This window comes from Carassius gibelio, chromosome A5 (genome assembly GCF_023724105.1).
Source record: "Carassius gibelio isolate Cgi1373 ecotype wild population from Czech Republic chromosome A5, carGib1.2-hapl.c, whole genome shotgun sequence".
In the NCBI taxonomy this organism is placed as follows: Eukaryota; Metazoa; Chordata; class Actinopteri; order Cypriniformes; family Cyprinidae; genus Carassius; species Carassius gibelio.
Genome location: NC_068375.1, coordinates 10,087,861 through 10,102,120, shown reverse-complemented (window position 1 = coordinate 10,102,120; position 14,260 = coordinate 10,087,861). Strand labels below are relative to the sequence as shown.

General features: G+C 39.7%; 1 protein-coding gene across 2 annotated transcripts; it reads left to right on the top strand.

Moving 5' to 3' along the window:
• Positions 1-1,231: 1,231 nt before the first annotated feature.
• thnsl2 (threonine synthase-like 2) lies at positions 1,232-12,967 on the top strand. Of its 2 annotated transcripts, none has more exons than XM_052591676.1 (9): positions 1,232-1,358; positions 5,946-6,169; positions 6,251-6,445; positions 6,525-6,677; positions 7,212-7,502; positions 9,183-9,331; positions 9,409-9,534; positions 9,748-9,902; positions 12,461-12,967. In XM_052591676.1, exons 2-9 carry the CDS (start codon positions 5,947-5,949, stop codon positions 12,678-12,680), a joined length of 1,512 nt encoding a protein of 503 aa, XP_052447636.1. In that variant the 5' UTR covers positions 1,232-1,358; position 5,946; the 3' UTR covers positions 12,681-12,967. The 2 variants fall into 2 exon arrangements, with proteins under 2 accessions (XP_052447636.1, XP_052447637.1); XM_052591677.1 differs by having other exon boundaries at positions 1,234-1,358; positions 7,269-7,502.
• Positions 12,968-14,260: the final 1,293 nt, after the last annotated feature.

Here is a 14,260-nt window from a genome sequence, read left to right as displayed (position 1 = left end):
TTGTTGAACACGTTTTATTACAAGTCAATGCTATCTCAGTGATCAAAACTGTCAGTCAAACAGATAGGCAGGTGTAATTGTTTAGTTTAATAGTTTTTTGTGTTGCTTATCAATTTGGCAACAAAAACAATCAAAATACATGTAATTAACAATGTGCGCACAAGTAATTGTATGCACCTGTTGCATGGGCATGCTTAATGTACTGTAGGCCTTTGCAGAACAAAATGCAAGACCTCCAAACAGTAAAAATGGCCAGGCTGGACCCTGATAATTTTCAGTAAGCCAGTTAGTTTAGTCAATAATTTGTATGTCTAGACTGAGTTTCAAAAATAAAGCCACCAAGTAAAAAAGTATGACAGCTGTGAAAGCATTCCAGCTACTTAACATTAGACACTTAAGTAATTAGACAGTTTTATACTTTTTAGTTCTCTTTTTAGTTTTAATTAAAAACATATCATGGAAATTTCAGCTGATAAAAGTAAATGGCTTAGTTAGGGACGCTTGATTGAACGCACAGACACTATTGGAAGAGTGCTGAACTGGATGAGGACATCACTGAATCATCAATGAACTGACTTTAACTGGAAAAATTACTCTTTGTTATTGTCCTCTTGCATTATTGACAAACTATTTTTATGCTTAATACTGTAAAGCTGCTTTGACACAACCAGTAGGCTAATGTATCAAGCGTTATAAAGAAGATTTACTTAAATATTAGTTTATTTTTACATTTATTATTTAGATATTTTACATATTAATGAGACATTCAGATTGCAGATCACTTCACTGTAAACATTCCTGTGTAGTTTTATTCATTCATTTATTTATTTTTTAGTTTTTTTTTAAGTACAACTATTATTAGTCGTTTATTTAATTATTTTCTATTTGGATTTATTGGGGTTGTATTAGGTTTGCCCTTACCAAGGTATGTTTTCTACGTCATCCAAGCAGCATATTGAATATGAAATCCTAGCTTGTAATCACAAACGGCTGTGATTGGTTCTTCCTAACAGCGCTGTGGAAAGTAATCGGTGTCACGTGGCAGCGCCGTCTACGTTTTGCCTCAGCAACTAAAAAATGAAACCGATGAACTCAGCAATGATTAAATTGTAAACGCACAAGGAAATTTAAAAATAGCATAATTATTATTTATACTGAATGATATTTTTTAGCTTTTCTGTCCGTTTATTCCACGAGAACTATATATAAAGTAAATTAACTACACGATGAAGTCCATGATTAACTACATGTCCCAGGAACATTAAGCTCCTCCGTCCTCCATGAACCCGCTGGTATAATGAACACAGAGCGGGTCAGAGTGCAGCAGATCCGGCTGTGGAGAGTCCAGTCTGTCACAGGTATCGATAAGCTTGTTCTGCTTCATTTATAACATAATGTTATTATGAAAGTAAAGACACGAGTAAAACAGCTCTGAGTGAACGCGATCTTTAACGAATATAACATTGTAAATAGCTGCAGTCTATGAATAAACAGTTTTTAGACCTTTGATTTTGTTATCAGATTTTGTGAACTGAAACTTCCTGACAAAATTCTTTTAAAGTTTCTACACCAGCCAGTCAAACATGTTGTTGGTAATTTACTTATAATGCATTCACGTTATGCCTTCTTTGGAAGAAATTTGTATAGATAAAACCCATGACCACTGATGTGACCTTTGACCGCTAAAATGCAGATACTGCACTCTACCTTTAAGGTACAATTTGTAAAATATTTGCAGTAAAATATCCAAAAACCACTAAGCTAATGTTAAATATTTTGTCCAACTGATTGCTAACAAAATCTCTAATATTTTCAACTAAACATAAATCATGAGAATATTCACATTCTAAACAGTGACACGGGGCAGTGCAGTCGCCTGTCAATGAGGTTAGTTACCCTTTGTTACCACCTTTACTGGTGTAGAAACCACGTGACAACAGTGTCATGGACAAATGCGGAAGTAGTGTCTAGCGTCCAGCAAACCCAGGGGGCAAGGAAGTCGACCGGAAGTTGAAGTCGGGTGGGGTCTGCCATCTTGTAGCAGAACTTCACTTGCGTTAGCATTCCCATTGACTCCCATTCATTTTGCCGTCACTTTGACAGTGAATAACTTTACATCTGAGGCGTTTAAAGACTCCGTTTGTCCATTATTTATTTCTAAAGATACACGACAATGTATAAAGGGCTCCATTACCTTCAATGTTACATTATGGCCCCGTAGAAACAGTTTTGTAAAAATAGGCTAACGATTGCGTCATAGCCACTCAACTCTCTGTCGCATTACCGTACAGACAGGAGGATAAGCTCGCAGGCAATTAACTTAATATGGCGTACTGGCGTTACATTTTAAAATACTATACAAAATAATTAATCAGAATACTTACTCCTGCTCACTCACGCCAAAGAACTCCCCGCTCAAGCTCGCCGTCTCTGCAAGATTAACGATGGCAGTTTGCATGCACAGCTACTAGAAGATTTACATCTGTCAGACAGGTTGCTGATGCGTCAAGCTTCGTTTGAGTCTGCGCGTCAGAAACGGAAGTACTAAAAAACGCTAAAAATGGGCTTCACTTGTCTCAATTGAGTTCCAATGGGGTCGCTGTGTCCATTTCTTTTACTGTCTATGAGCAAACCACTAGCTTGCTTCAAGCAGATCCTTATTTACGTCTTCTTGCACGTTTTATGGTGGATTGTGTTACTTATTTATGGAACATAAATTACTGTTTACCGTCTGCCGCTGGTTCTGTCGACAAGGACAGCTCCCGTAAACTTAAGCGTGCGGGTCAACCAAACGACCCAAGAAGAGTTTGGGACAAGAGGAGAGAAAGAGTGAGGATCAATATCGTTATGGCATTTTCTAAATGGAGAGAGCTTTTTTTTTTTGGTATAGATGCCAAACGTGGGGCATCGCGTCTCTAGACCCGCGTGTGGATGTGTCTGCATGGAATTACATATGCTTCAATAAAAATGAATGAAACTTTATAAAACTGAATGTAACTTTTTCAGAAACTATCAAAAATATGCCATTACAAAAGAAGAAAAACACAATGAAAATTAAAAAACCTGAACTCAGTCGCACAAATTTAACAGGCTCTTCAAATATGCTTCATTCTTTGTTAATGTTTTTCAAAGATTCGGTTTTGCTGATCGTGGATTCTTAATAAACTGCCACAGATTTCGCTTACGCTTCGCGGATTTTGTTTGGTGTTTTGGCACAAACTTCTCGTGGGGAATGGCTTAACAGTGATCTACTCTGATTGGATAGTAAGCTTTTGATGGACGGGTGCTCTCTGACCGGGATGTACAGATGTCAGTCAGTGGCGCGCATAATGGAAAGCTCTCGCGGTGATTAAATCTGGTCTCTATCGCGTAAGCGAAATTTGTGGCAATCAGAATCCATGATTAGCGAAAACAAATCTTTGAAAAACATTAACAAAGAATAAAGCATATTTGAAGAACCTGTTAAATTTGTGCAACTGAGTTCATTTTTTTCATTTTCATTGTGTTTTTCTTCTTTTGTAATGGCATATTTTTGATAGTTTCTGAAAAAGTTATGTTCAGTTTTATAAAGTTTCGTTCATTTTTATTGAACCAAATGTAATTCTATATGTCTGATCCATTGTCTGATCGCTTCTTTGCATTGACTTTGTATGTAACGTTAATCTACTCACGCAAATTGTTGAACTCGCGTTTGTTATGTATTTAGTTGTAAACCTTCCATTACTCGGGTCTAATTCAATATATTAAAATTATGACATCAAACACAACATTTATAAAACTTTACCTCATCCTTTAAATCCATGATTTATCTTTCCGTCTGATTGATGGCCGTCAGCGGTTGGGTAGAAGACAACAAATCCCATCATTCCACGCTCCTTCTTAGCGTCATCAAACCACTCGATTGTTATTGTTTTGGTAGTGCGACCTCTAGTGGCAGGTTCTACAACCTGTACCTTTAAACACTATTGTAAAAGCAAAGTGCAGTATCCTCAAATTAAATGTGTTCATACAACTTTCTTGTTATGATTCTTACTATATGTTGATTGTTTTTAATAACTTTAATAGTTGTATTGATGTTTGCAGGTTGTGAATATTAAAATCGCTCAGTAGTAACCCAGAAAAAGCCAGAAAAACAAAGCTAGAACACAGTAGCATAATTTACTGCAGTTTACCATGGTATCAGTTAGGATTTTGTAGTTACTGCAATTTTGACTCTCCCGTTTCTCTGAAAAGGGACACAATTGAACTAAGAGACTTTGCCACAAGACAGAACAGATGTCACAAAGCCCAGTTTAGGCCTCAAACTAAATTTTGATCAAATGTCTACAAACCCAATTCCAAAAAAGTTGGGACACTTTACAAATTGAGAATAAAAACAGAATGTAATGTTGTGGAAGTTTCAAGTTTCAATATTTTATTCAGAATACAACATAGATGACATATCAAATGTTTAAACTGAGAAAATTTATAATTTTAAGGGAAAAATAAGTTGATTTTAAATTGTAAATTAATCCATTCCTTTTTTTACTCACAATTTGTACAGTGTCGCAACTTTTTTGGAATCGGGTTTGTAGTTACTGTGCTTTGCCCTTGGACGGCAGTGTAGCATTCTTGCCTCTTGTCACGGGTCCAGGTCAGATGAAGACAAGGAAGAGTCATGCAACAGAAGTCTTTATTAAAGACTCTACAAACAGGTGAAACAGTGTGGTTTACACAATACCAGACAAATAAAGAGTACACAAGGAGGAACTTAAATACACATTGATGAAGAGCTAATAATGAACAGCTGTGATGACTCATTTAGTGTCCATGGAAAGTCGAAACAGATTAGTGGCAAAAAACGAAGACAAAGGAAAACGGAAACGGACTACGAACAAACTAAAAGTCCATGAAACTGAAACCAAAAGAGACTGTAATAAACATAACTGTGACACCTCTGCAGTGAATGGGTACTGTGACGAGTCAGCTGCCTCCTCCCTGATTGTCACCGGCACCCCGTCCTAAATCGCCGCCCTTCACCAGGCTCCCGACTGGAGTGGGTGTGTGAGAGGAGGGGCGCTGGACGAGTCAGGGCTGGCGGCGTGTGATGGGGCACACCTGAAGGAAGTGGAGCCTCATTACCGCCGCTGTTTAAAAGCCCAACGCGCCTCTCCTCAGGAGACCGGTCTCTTCCCCGTGCATGCACACTGGTGTCCTCGTGGGTCCAGGAAGGGTGCGTTGAGGGACTCCCGCGCCACCAAGACGTGAGCTGCCGGACCCGCGATCCGGATGGGAACCGCACCCGTATACACGGCCGACGGGCCAGGATGCCGGGCCGTCCATCCCCTACCAGCGCCGCGGCCGACGAGAGAGATGCGGCCGCTAGAGGAAGCCGCCGCCCCTCGCGCCCCGGACCAAGGAGGGGAGCGCGTGCGGCCGCCGGACTCCGCCCCTTACCTGGACCCTTCCTCCATGAACACTGCCTGACCCACACGAACCCCGCAGCACAACGAGGACACCAGATTCCCTGTTATTTTGGACACTTTCCCCCTTTTTGGCCACTTTTATTCCCTTTGTTTTATGATTTCTGTTAATAAAAGCCTCTCTGAGGCCTGACGCCACGCCCACTGTGTCTGTCTTGTGCTCCTCCCGTGACAGTACCGACAGAATGAGAGTCCAAACTGCTGATAAAGTATCACAAAAATACACACAACTTCAGAAACCAAAAACTGCGTGTCTTTAAGAAACAAATCCATCATTAATACCCTTTAAGCTTCAAATCATTGCTTCCGGCTAAAATATAGAGTTCATAATCCATGTAAATGAGTCCGGCACCCATTCATTGGTAAGTAAGTAATGGAGTGCTACATTTCTCCAAGTCTGATCAAGAAACAAACTCGTCTACTCCCTGGATGGTCTGAGGGTGAGGATTTTTTAGCATTTTTTTGTGAATGCTGTTTCTGTAGGATGCAGTACTGCAGCACACGTGCAGGCGTTCAGGGCCGCAGCTTCAGAGATGTACTGTTCTCTGGATACGCTGCAGACGGAGGCATGTTCATGCCAGAGACCATCCCGTCACTGTCTCCTGAAACACTGCTCTCGTGGAGCCGTCTGTCCTACCAGCAGCTGCTGTGTGAGATCTGCTCCCTCTACATCCCTGAGCAGGAGATACCGCGACATGATCTAGAGGGTGAGATGCATTCTGGACCAAACACTCATCAGACATCATGAACCAGTCTAAACCTCCTGCTATCTGTCTCTCTCTCTTTAGGGCTCATTTCCCAGGCACTGTCTAGCTTCTCCATACCTGAAGTTGTGAGACTGGTTCAGCTAAAGGACTTGTTGTGCATCCTGGAACTGTTTCATGGAGAAACGCTTGCGTTTAAGGATCTGGCCATGTCCTGTACCTCTCAGTTCCTGCAGTACTTCCTGCGCAAAGATGGCAAACGGGCCACAATACTAGTAGGTATGAGGTGACGCCCTTCTCACATCTGCGCTGAAGTCCCGTGTCCTGTGATGGAGATTCAGACGTGCTGTTGTTTCAGGTACGTCGGGCGACACGGGCGGCTCGGCCATCAGAAGTGTGTTGGGTCTCAGTGAGGTGGACATAGTGGTGGTGTTTCCCCACAGACGCATCACCAGAGTACAGGAACGACAGATGACCACCAACATAGCGGACAACGTCCATGTGTTTGCAGGTAAAGAGTAACAGTCATCTATTTTTTAAGAAATTGACCCTTTTATTCATTAAGGACACATTAAATTGATCAAAATTGTAAAAAAAAATATATATATATATAATGTTATAAGATATATATTTCAACAAAATGCTGTTCTTTTAAACTCTCTGTTAATCAAAGGATCCTGATAAATAAAACATATCATGGTTTCCACAAAAAGATTTGGCAGCAACTGTTTTCAACATTTATAATAACCTAGTTGTATGTAATGTTTCTTGAGCAGCAGATCAGTATATTAGAATGATTTCTGAAGGATCGTGTGACACAGAAGACTTAATAATGCTGATAATTCAGCTTTGATCACAGGAATAAATTACATTTTACAATATACTCACACTGGAAAACAGTTATTTTTAATTGTAATAATATTTTAAAATTTTTACTGTATTTTTAATCAAATTAATGCAGATTTGGTAAACAGAAGAGCCTTCTTTAACATTTATGTGTACATATAGTTCATGTTACATTTGTTTATGAAATCTGTTGTTTCAGTCAAATATTGCATGTCAGCCGTGTGCCGTGACCCTCTCTGTGTGTTGGTAACTGCAGCTGATGGGACGTCTGATGACATCGACGTTCCGCTGAGGAAACTGTTTGCTGATCCAGACCTGGTGCTTAGTCATGGTCTCATGAGTCTGAACTCTGTGAACTGGTCCAGGATCCTGGTCCAGCTGGCACACTTCCTATACGCATACCTTCAGCTGAGCGTGCCGCTGGCCAAAGAAGACGCTCTGCCCGTGCTGGAGGTGCTGGTGCCCACAGGAGGAGCGGGAAACATTACAGGTGAAGAACAACAAACCTGCCAACAACATCACCCACAATCACAACGATGATAATTTCATGACAGATTAACATGTTACCTGATAATATTTTAAAGTTTGTTCCTGACACTTTAAAAGCTACAGTATTTGTCCTACCACATATACATAATACTTTATATTGTACTTTCTAGATCCCGGCCGATATGTTTATTTTATTTTTTGGGCCGATACCAATATTAGCAAGTAAAAAAAAGCCAGATATCGCTATATCGGACCATATTCTTTATGTGTATTATAGTACAGTACCAGTCAAAAGTTTGGACATTTTCCAATTTGTGTGTTTAAACATTTGACTGGTACTATATATAAAATACAGTATATACATAAACAGAATATATATACGTAAAACATTTTTATGCAAAGATCACTCAAATGTAGTGATCAAACACTCATAATGATGTGACTGAGATATGTAATGGAGGCAGGGCATTTAACAATTTAACAATAAACTATTATCCACAATGATTCTGACATCAGTGCACTGAACAATAAAGTTTAAGTTTATTCAATGTTAATTCAATGCAATTCCATTAAACTCTATTCCACTGAAGTTTATTTCACTTCGGAACATTCTTCTTCGGATTTGCGCTTCTGTCTCCACACACAGACGAAACTTATTAGAGAAGTGTGAAGTATGACATAAAATACCTCTGTAAATAAATACAATATTAATTCACATCTCGCACACATTAATGCCCTTCGAATGTAACGTGTACGTTCCCTTGGAACTGGAATCATGGTGGAATTCCATGTGAAGTCCACTTCGCAGGGCACATACGGTTGAATAAGATGATGCTTGAATGCTGCCTGAACAAGAGACCTAATTTCTGAAGTGAAAGTGTTGACTGGTGTCACTATCTAGCGAATGTATCTGGGGGATCCCAAATTCTATTTCGTTTAATCTGCTGGACAAACTAAGTAATTACACAATTCCAGGCATTTTATCTGCATTATATGTTCTGTAAAAAAAATGAGCATTTCGGCGGCATATTCAGCGATACCAGTATATCGGCAACAGGCTCATATCGGCCGATAATATCGCAATAACGATATATCGTTCAGGCTCTAGTAATTTAATCTAATGCACCAGTGATTGATTTGGGTATGCAAGGCACTATACATTTTTTGCTGATTTTTATTTCTTTTTTTAATGTTGTAACAAGAATTACCTGTGAGAATAATAACAATTACAAAGAAACCCAAAATCAAAACTTCCAGATTCATTACAGTAGTGAAAGTTTGGGGTAAATGTGCTCAGTTGGCATGAAAATAATCTCATGACACAAATTGCATGATATCATAAAAATAAGATGCATTTTCTGCATGCAAAATATAATTTCAGATTTCTTTCTTTTGACGTTTGGATGAAATTTGACTTAAAGGTTTAGTTGTTTAAGGGTGAGTTTGAATTAGATGCTCCTATTGTCCACAGCAAGGAGTTTTGTAATATGTGGAACTGTGCATGTTACTGGATATATTGCGAGCAGTTCATCTGTGCGTATATTTGATGGCTGATTTCAGATCATGTCCTTCTGGGTCTGAATGCTCCAGCCAAGCAGCTGCCATTGAGTTAAATGTGAACAGAGAGTCCTGGTATGCTTGGGTTTTATGATTGTTCATCACTGGCTGTGTGCTTGTTCAGCTGGATACATCATGAAGCTGATGGGAATCCCTCTGCGTCTCGTGGCTGTGGTCAACTCCAACGACATCGTCCACCGCGCACTCCAGAGCGGAGATTTCTCTATGTCCGACTCTGTCAAGCAAACTCTTGCTCCTGCCATCGACATCCAGGTGCCGCTGCTCTCAGTGGTTTATTTGTGTTCATGCCATCTGTGTGTGTGTGTGAATACAGCTGTGAATGTTCACAGGACCCATATAACATGGAGCGCGTGTTCTGGCTGCTGTCTGGTCGAGATGGAGTGATGATTAAGAGTTTGATGGAGGAGTTTCAGAGGACACACAAACTTACTCTTCCCGAGTCACTCCATCAGCAGGTGAACAATAAACTCATTTACATCACTGCCACATACAGCTGTGTCTGATAACGTGTTTATTTTGTTCAGAAGTAAAGCCAGTTTATTCACATACACGTTTAAAAGCAGCTTTACAGGAAATCATGATGTTGATGTTTATAATATCTCCATGCCTTATAGTCACATTTGGCATATTAGAGCTGGATGGTAATAGAGTTAAATTTTCCACTGTAGTTGTGTGAGGTGTTGTCATCCGGGTCGGTGTCTGATGACGGGATACTGGAGGCCATGAGGAGATGCTGGCAGGACAATCACTATCTCATCTGTCCACATACAGCTGTAGGTGTGTGGCAGCACTATCACACACCCATCAGACCCGGAGAAAAAAGGTGACAAACCCACACACACAAAGACACACACACACACACGTTTGTTTTTGTGAAAAGTGGGGATATCCCATAGGTGTAATGGTTTTTATACTGTACAAACTGTGCATTCTATGGCCCTACACCAACCCTACCCCTAACCCTAACCCGCAAAGGAAACCTTTTGCTTTTTTACTTTCTCAAAAAAAACTCATTCTGTATGATTTATAAGCGTTTTGAAAAATGAGGACATGGATTAGTTCCTCATAAGTCACCCTCTCCTTGTAATACCTGTGTCATACCCATGTCATTATACAGAGTTGTGTCCTGATATGTCACAAAAACAAGAGCACACACACACACACACTCAACCACATGTCTTATAATACCATATTTTGTTTATTCCAAAACTTGTCATATAATTTATCCTTTAATCTAACATCTAAATATTTTTAATGAATAGTTTTGTTTTGTTTTAATGTGAGGACATCCCGCAATGTCTCCAAAGGCAGATTAATATAGACAAAATTTGCATATCTGTGAAAAAATAAGTTTTGTCTTCCAAAAATGTCTTGCTGAAATAGTTTTGGAACTACAATAGAACTACATGTTGAAACATCCAATATCTATTTTAAACATTCTAAACATTAGAATGATTGTTAAAAACTTGATTTAAGGGCTGTTCACACCAATGCTGTAACAATAAAGATATACAGTAGTTTTAAAAATATAAATGTAAAAGATTAGCGAGTCCACACCACAACTGTAACGAAAACGGCACGGAGGAACAATATCGCTAGAATCACTTTAATAAAAAGATGTTTCTTGCTGAGCAATAAAAACATTGACCGCAAATCAGAATCCATCCTGCTTAAAGAGCTTGAGCAATTAGAGTGGCAGATGACAAAACTGCAGTGCTTCTGATAATAAGAATGATAACGAAGGTACGCAAAAATCACGGTTCGGTACGTACCTCGGTTTTAAAGTCACGGTTCGGTTCATTTTCGGTACAGTAAGGGAAAGAAATGCAAACATTAAACTGCAGGTTGTTTATTACTATACACTTATATATATATATATATACTTTTTAATAAAATATTTTTAAAATAAAAAAAGAATAAGAATGAAAATACTGCTGCAAAGTTCTCCACTAAATAAAATACTCTCAGTCTCAAACCAATATGATATAATAAAATATAATGAAAAATATAAATAAATAACTATGATTACAGTGCAGCATTACCAATCCCAGCTTGTAGGCCTGCTTCACCAGAACCGTGCTGTGCCTGCTGCTGTAGGTGACAGGGAGGCCGCCGACAGACCAGGATCTTGTCTTCATGACAACAATATCTATACTTCATGTTGAGCATAAATATAAAGCCTACTGATAAAGGACACCGTCAACAGTATTGACGGCAAAATAGACTACGTATGTTTGACAGGTGCAATATTTGAAAATCGATAATTATTCATTTATTTTTTAAATTACATTTATATCTGAATTTATGTCAACCTATAGACTTTCAAACATCAAAGTGTCATGAATTAATTTGTATTTGTGTACAAAATGACATATAAACATATTTTCCTATTCTATTTTGCCTGGAAACGCTTCCAACATGCGCGTAGGCATAGGTTCTATTTCTAGCATGCATGCGTGTTCCGCGTGGCTCGAGCTGTGCCTGAGATGCGCGTCTTAACGCAGGCAGTCTGCAAGCTCTAACCTGTTAACATGGGAGCCGCACGCAGCTGAGATGCTTGGGCCACGCATCCAGTGTGTCGCGGCCTTATAGAATCAGTTGCAGGGCGGGATTTGCGCTGAACGCGGAGACTTCCGCCACTTAATATGTTCGTTTGGAAACACGAAAATGTACTTATTTTCCGCGCACAAAATATTGCATTTCGTCATTCACACGTGCATCGAACCGAAAGCCCTGTACCGAAACGGTCCGGTACGAATACACGTACCGCTACACCCCTACTTTATAGCTATCATTCTTGGTGTGAACGGGCCATAATGTAACATAGAAGGTAATGGAGCCCTTTATACATTTTCGTGTATCTTTAGAAATAAATAATGGACAAACAGAGTCTTTAAACGCCTCAGATGTAAAGTTATTCGCTGTCAAAGTGACGCCAAAATGAATGGGAGTCAATGGGAATGCTAACGCAAGTGAAGTTCTGCTAAAAGATGGCAGCCCCCACCCGACTTCAACTTCCGGTCGAGTTCCTTGCCCCTTGCGTTTACCCCAGTACACAAACCAGCGCTGTGATAATAAATGTCATATGGAGGATAGGTGAAAAGAAAACTCTATTGAAAACTTTGTGACAACGTTCAGTTTCTGTAAGATACTAATTCATAATCCTCCTAACACTGTATGTGAATGACCTATTGTAATATATCAGGACTGTGAATTTCTTGCAATGGGATTTCAGTGAAATGAATTTGCAGGTCTGTCTATATCTGATCCGAAGCTCTCTTGGTGAAGCCGTAGCCATGTATAAATCACACTTGTGGCAGTAACTGTTCTTCCTGTTGTTTTAATGAATTGTAATTTAAGCCAAAAGCTCTTTGTACTCAGATGCTGCATAGCGACCGCATCACCTGCTAAGTTTCAGGAGGCTGTGCAGAAGGCTGGTTTGACCCTTGACCTCCCTGAAGCAGTGCAGCTGTTAGACACAATGGAGACACGCTATGAAGTTCTGGAGCGATCGGACGACTGGGAGTCCAGGCTGAGACGACACATAGAGTCCATCAGCTCAATGAGACGACTCGGAGCAGCAGCAGAGACCAGAGACTGACATGGAGATGATTTGATGAGCATTTCAAATGCAGGAGTATCCCATTTGTTTTCAACACCAGAGAGACTCGCAGCACTTTTTGTTCAAGAATGTCATGTTCTGGAGTTCTGGCTATATTATCATTTTTTTTATAATGAACCGAGCAAAATTGCAACTAAACTCAACTGTCAGTGATTGCCCAGTGTTTTCATTTGAAGAACACTATAATCGGCTTTTAGATGACTGTGTTTCATAGGAAAAACCCAACTCAAATAAAAATAACTCTTATTATTTATAATGAAACTTTACTATCTCTTCACTCTAATAATTATTGAAGTGTCTTCAGACCCAGCTGTATAGTTGAATTATCAACTGAATGGAGAACATGCATTATAAATGCCTTTGCTGCTGCCATTCTAGAAGTCCTTCATCGATTGAGTCTTCTATAGAAACAAATGAATTGAAACCATAAGCAGAGGAAGGCTGAACTGCACATTAATACTGCGTTTAACTGAGTTTTGTGAATGAGTTGTCCTCTGTACTCCTTCAGAGAAATGCACCAGGCATTTAATTGAATATATAATACATACTGTATATCATTAAATCAGTGCTTTTCAACTTCAGCCCTTCGGACCCCCTGCTCTGCACATTATGGTGATTATAGTGGTTACCTCCTGCCCAAATGTTTAGGCCTGAATATACTCCACTGACCATAACCTTAAGTGTGACGTGACATACAGCCAAGTATGGTGACCATACTTAAAGGAAACGGCACAGTTTTTCTATATTCCACTATGTTCTTCCCTCAACTTAGATGAGTTGATACGTACCTCTCCTGTCTCAGTGCGTGCATTTAATCATTGTAGGACGCGGTGACAGTATGCTAGCGTTTACCTTAGCAGCATGCATTCCTCAGGATCCAAACAGTGATGATATTATTGCACCGAGGTCAAAGTGCTGCGAAGTGCTCTTCCGTCATACATTATAGTCATCATTTTTATCCGCTTAGGAAATCGCCACTGTTTATTTTGTGTCACCATACTTGTGTGAAAATGGTGGCGTTTTCCTTTAAGCAGTTGACACATGCTCATCATGGTGGTCTTGCGATGCTTCACCTGACCTGCAGAGGTCAGCAGGGAGTCAACATTTAGCTCTTTTTGATTTGCAGGTGCCTCCTAGCACATCCAGTTCGTTTCCACATTTGTCTTGTGTTGTTTTCATGTTGTTGTTGTTTTTTCACCATCTTTAAATAGTTGTCAACAGCCCAACTGTGAGTGTTGCCGTTCTCCAATGTGCAGTTCCAGACACATGCACAGGCAATGATTATGGATGTGAAAAATGTGCATGAGACTACAAAATTTGGGCAGCAGATGATGGCATGGTGGTGTGTGTAATCATGCCAGGTGCCACGAGAGGCATTGCACTCCCAGATCTGATTCATGCCCCCTCAATTTAATTTTTGAATTCATGGCATGGCCTTACCCTCCACTGGGACCAAAACATGTGGCTCTGACGTGTGTTTATAAATGTCTGCAAATAGATGTAGTTCTTTAACTATTCATTTTTAGTTCTTAATCTGTTTTTCTTGCATGTTTTTGATG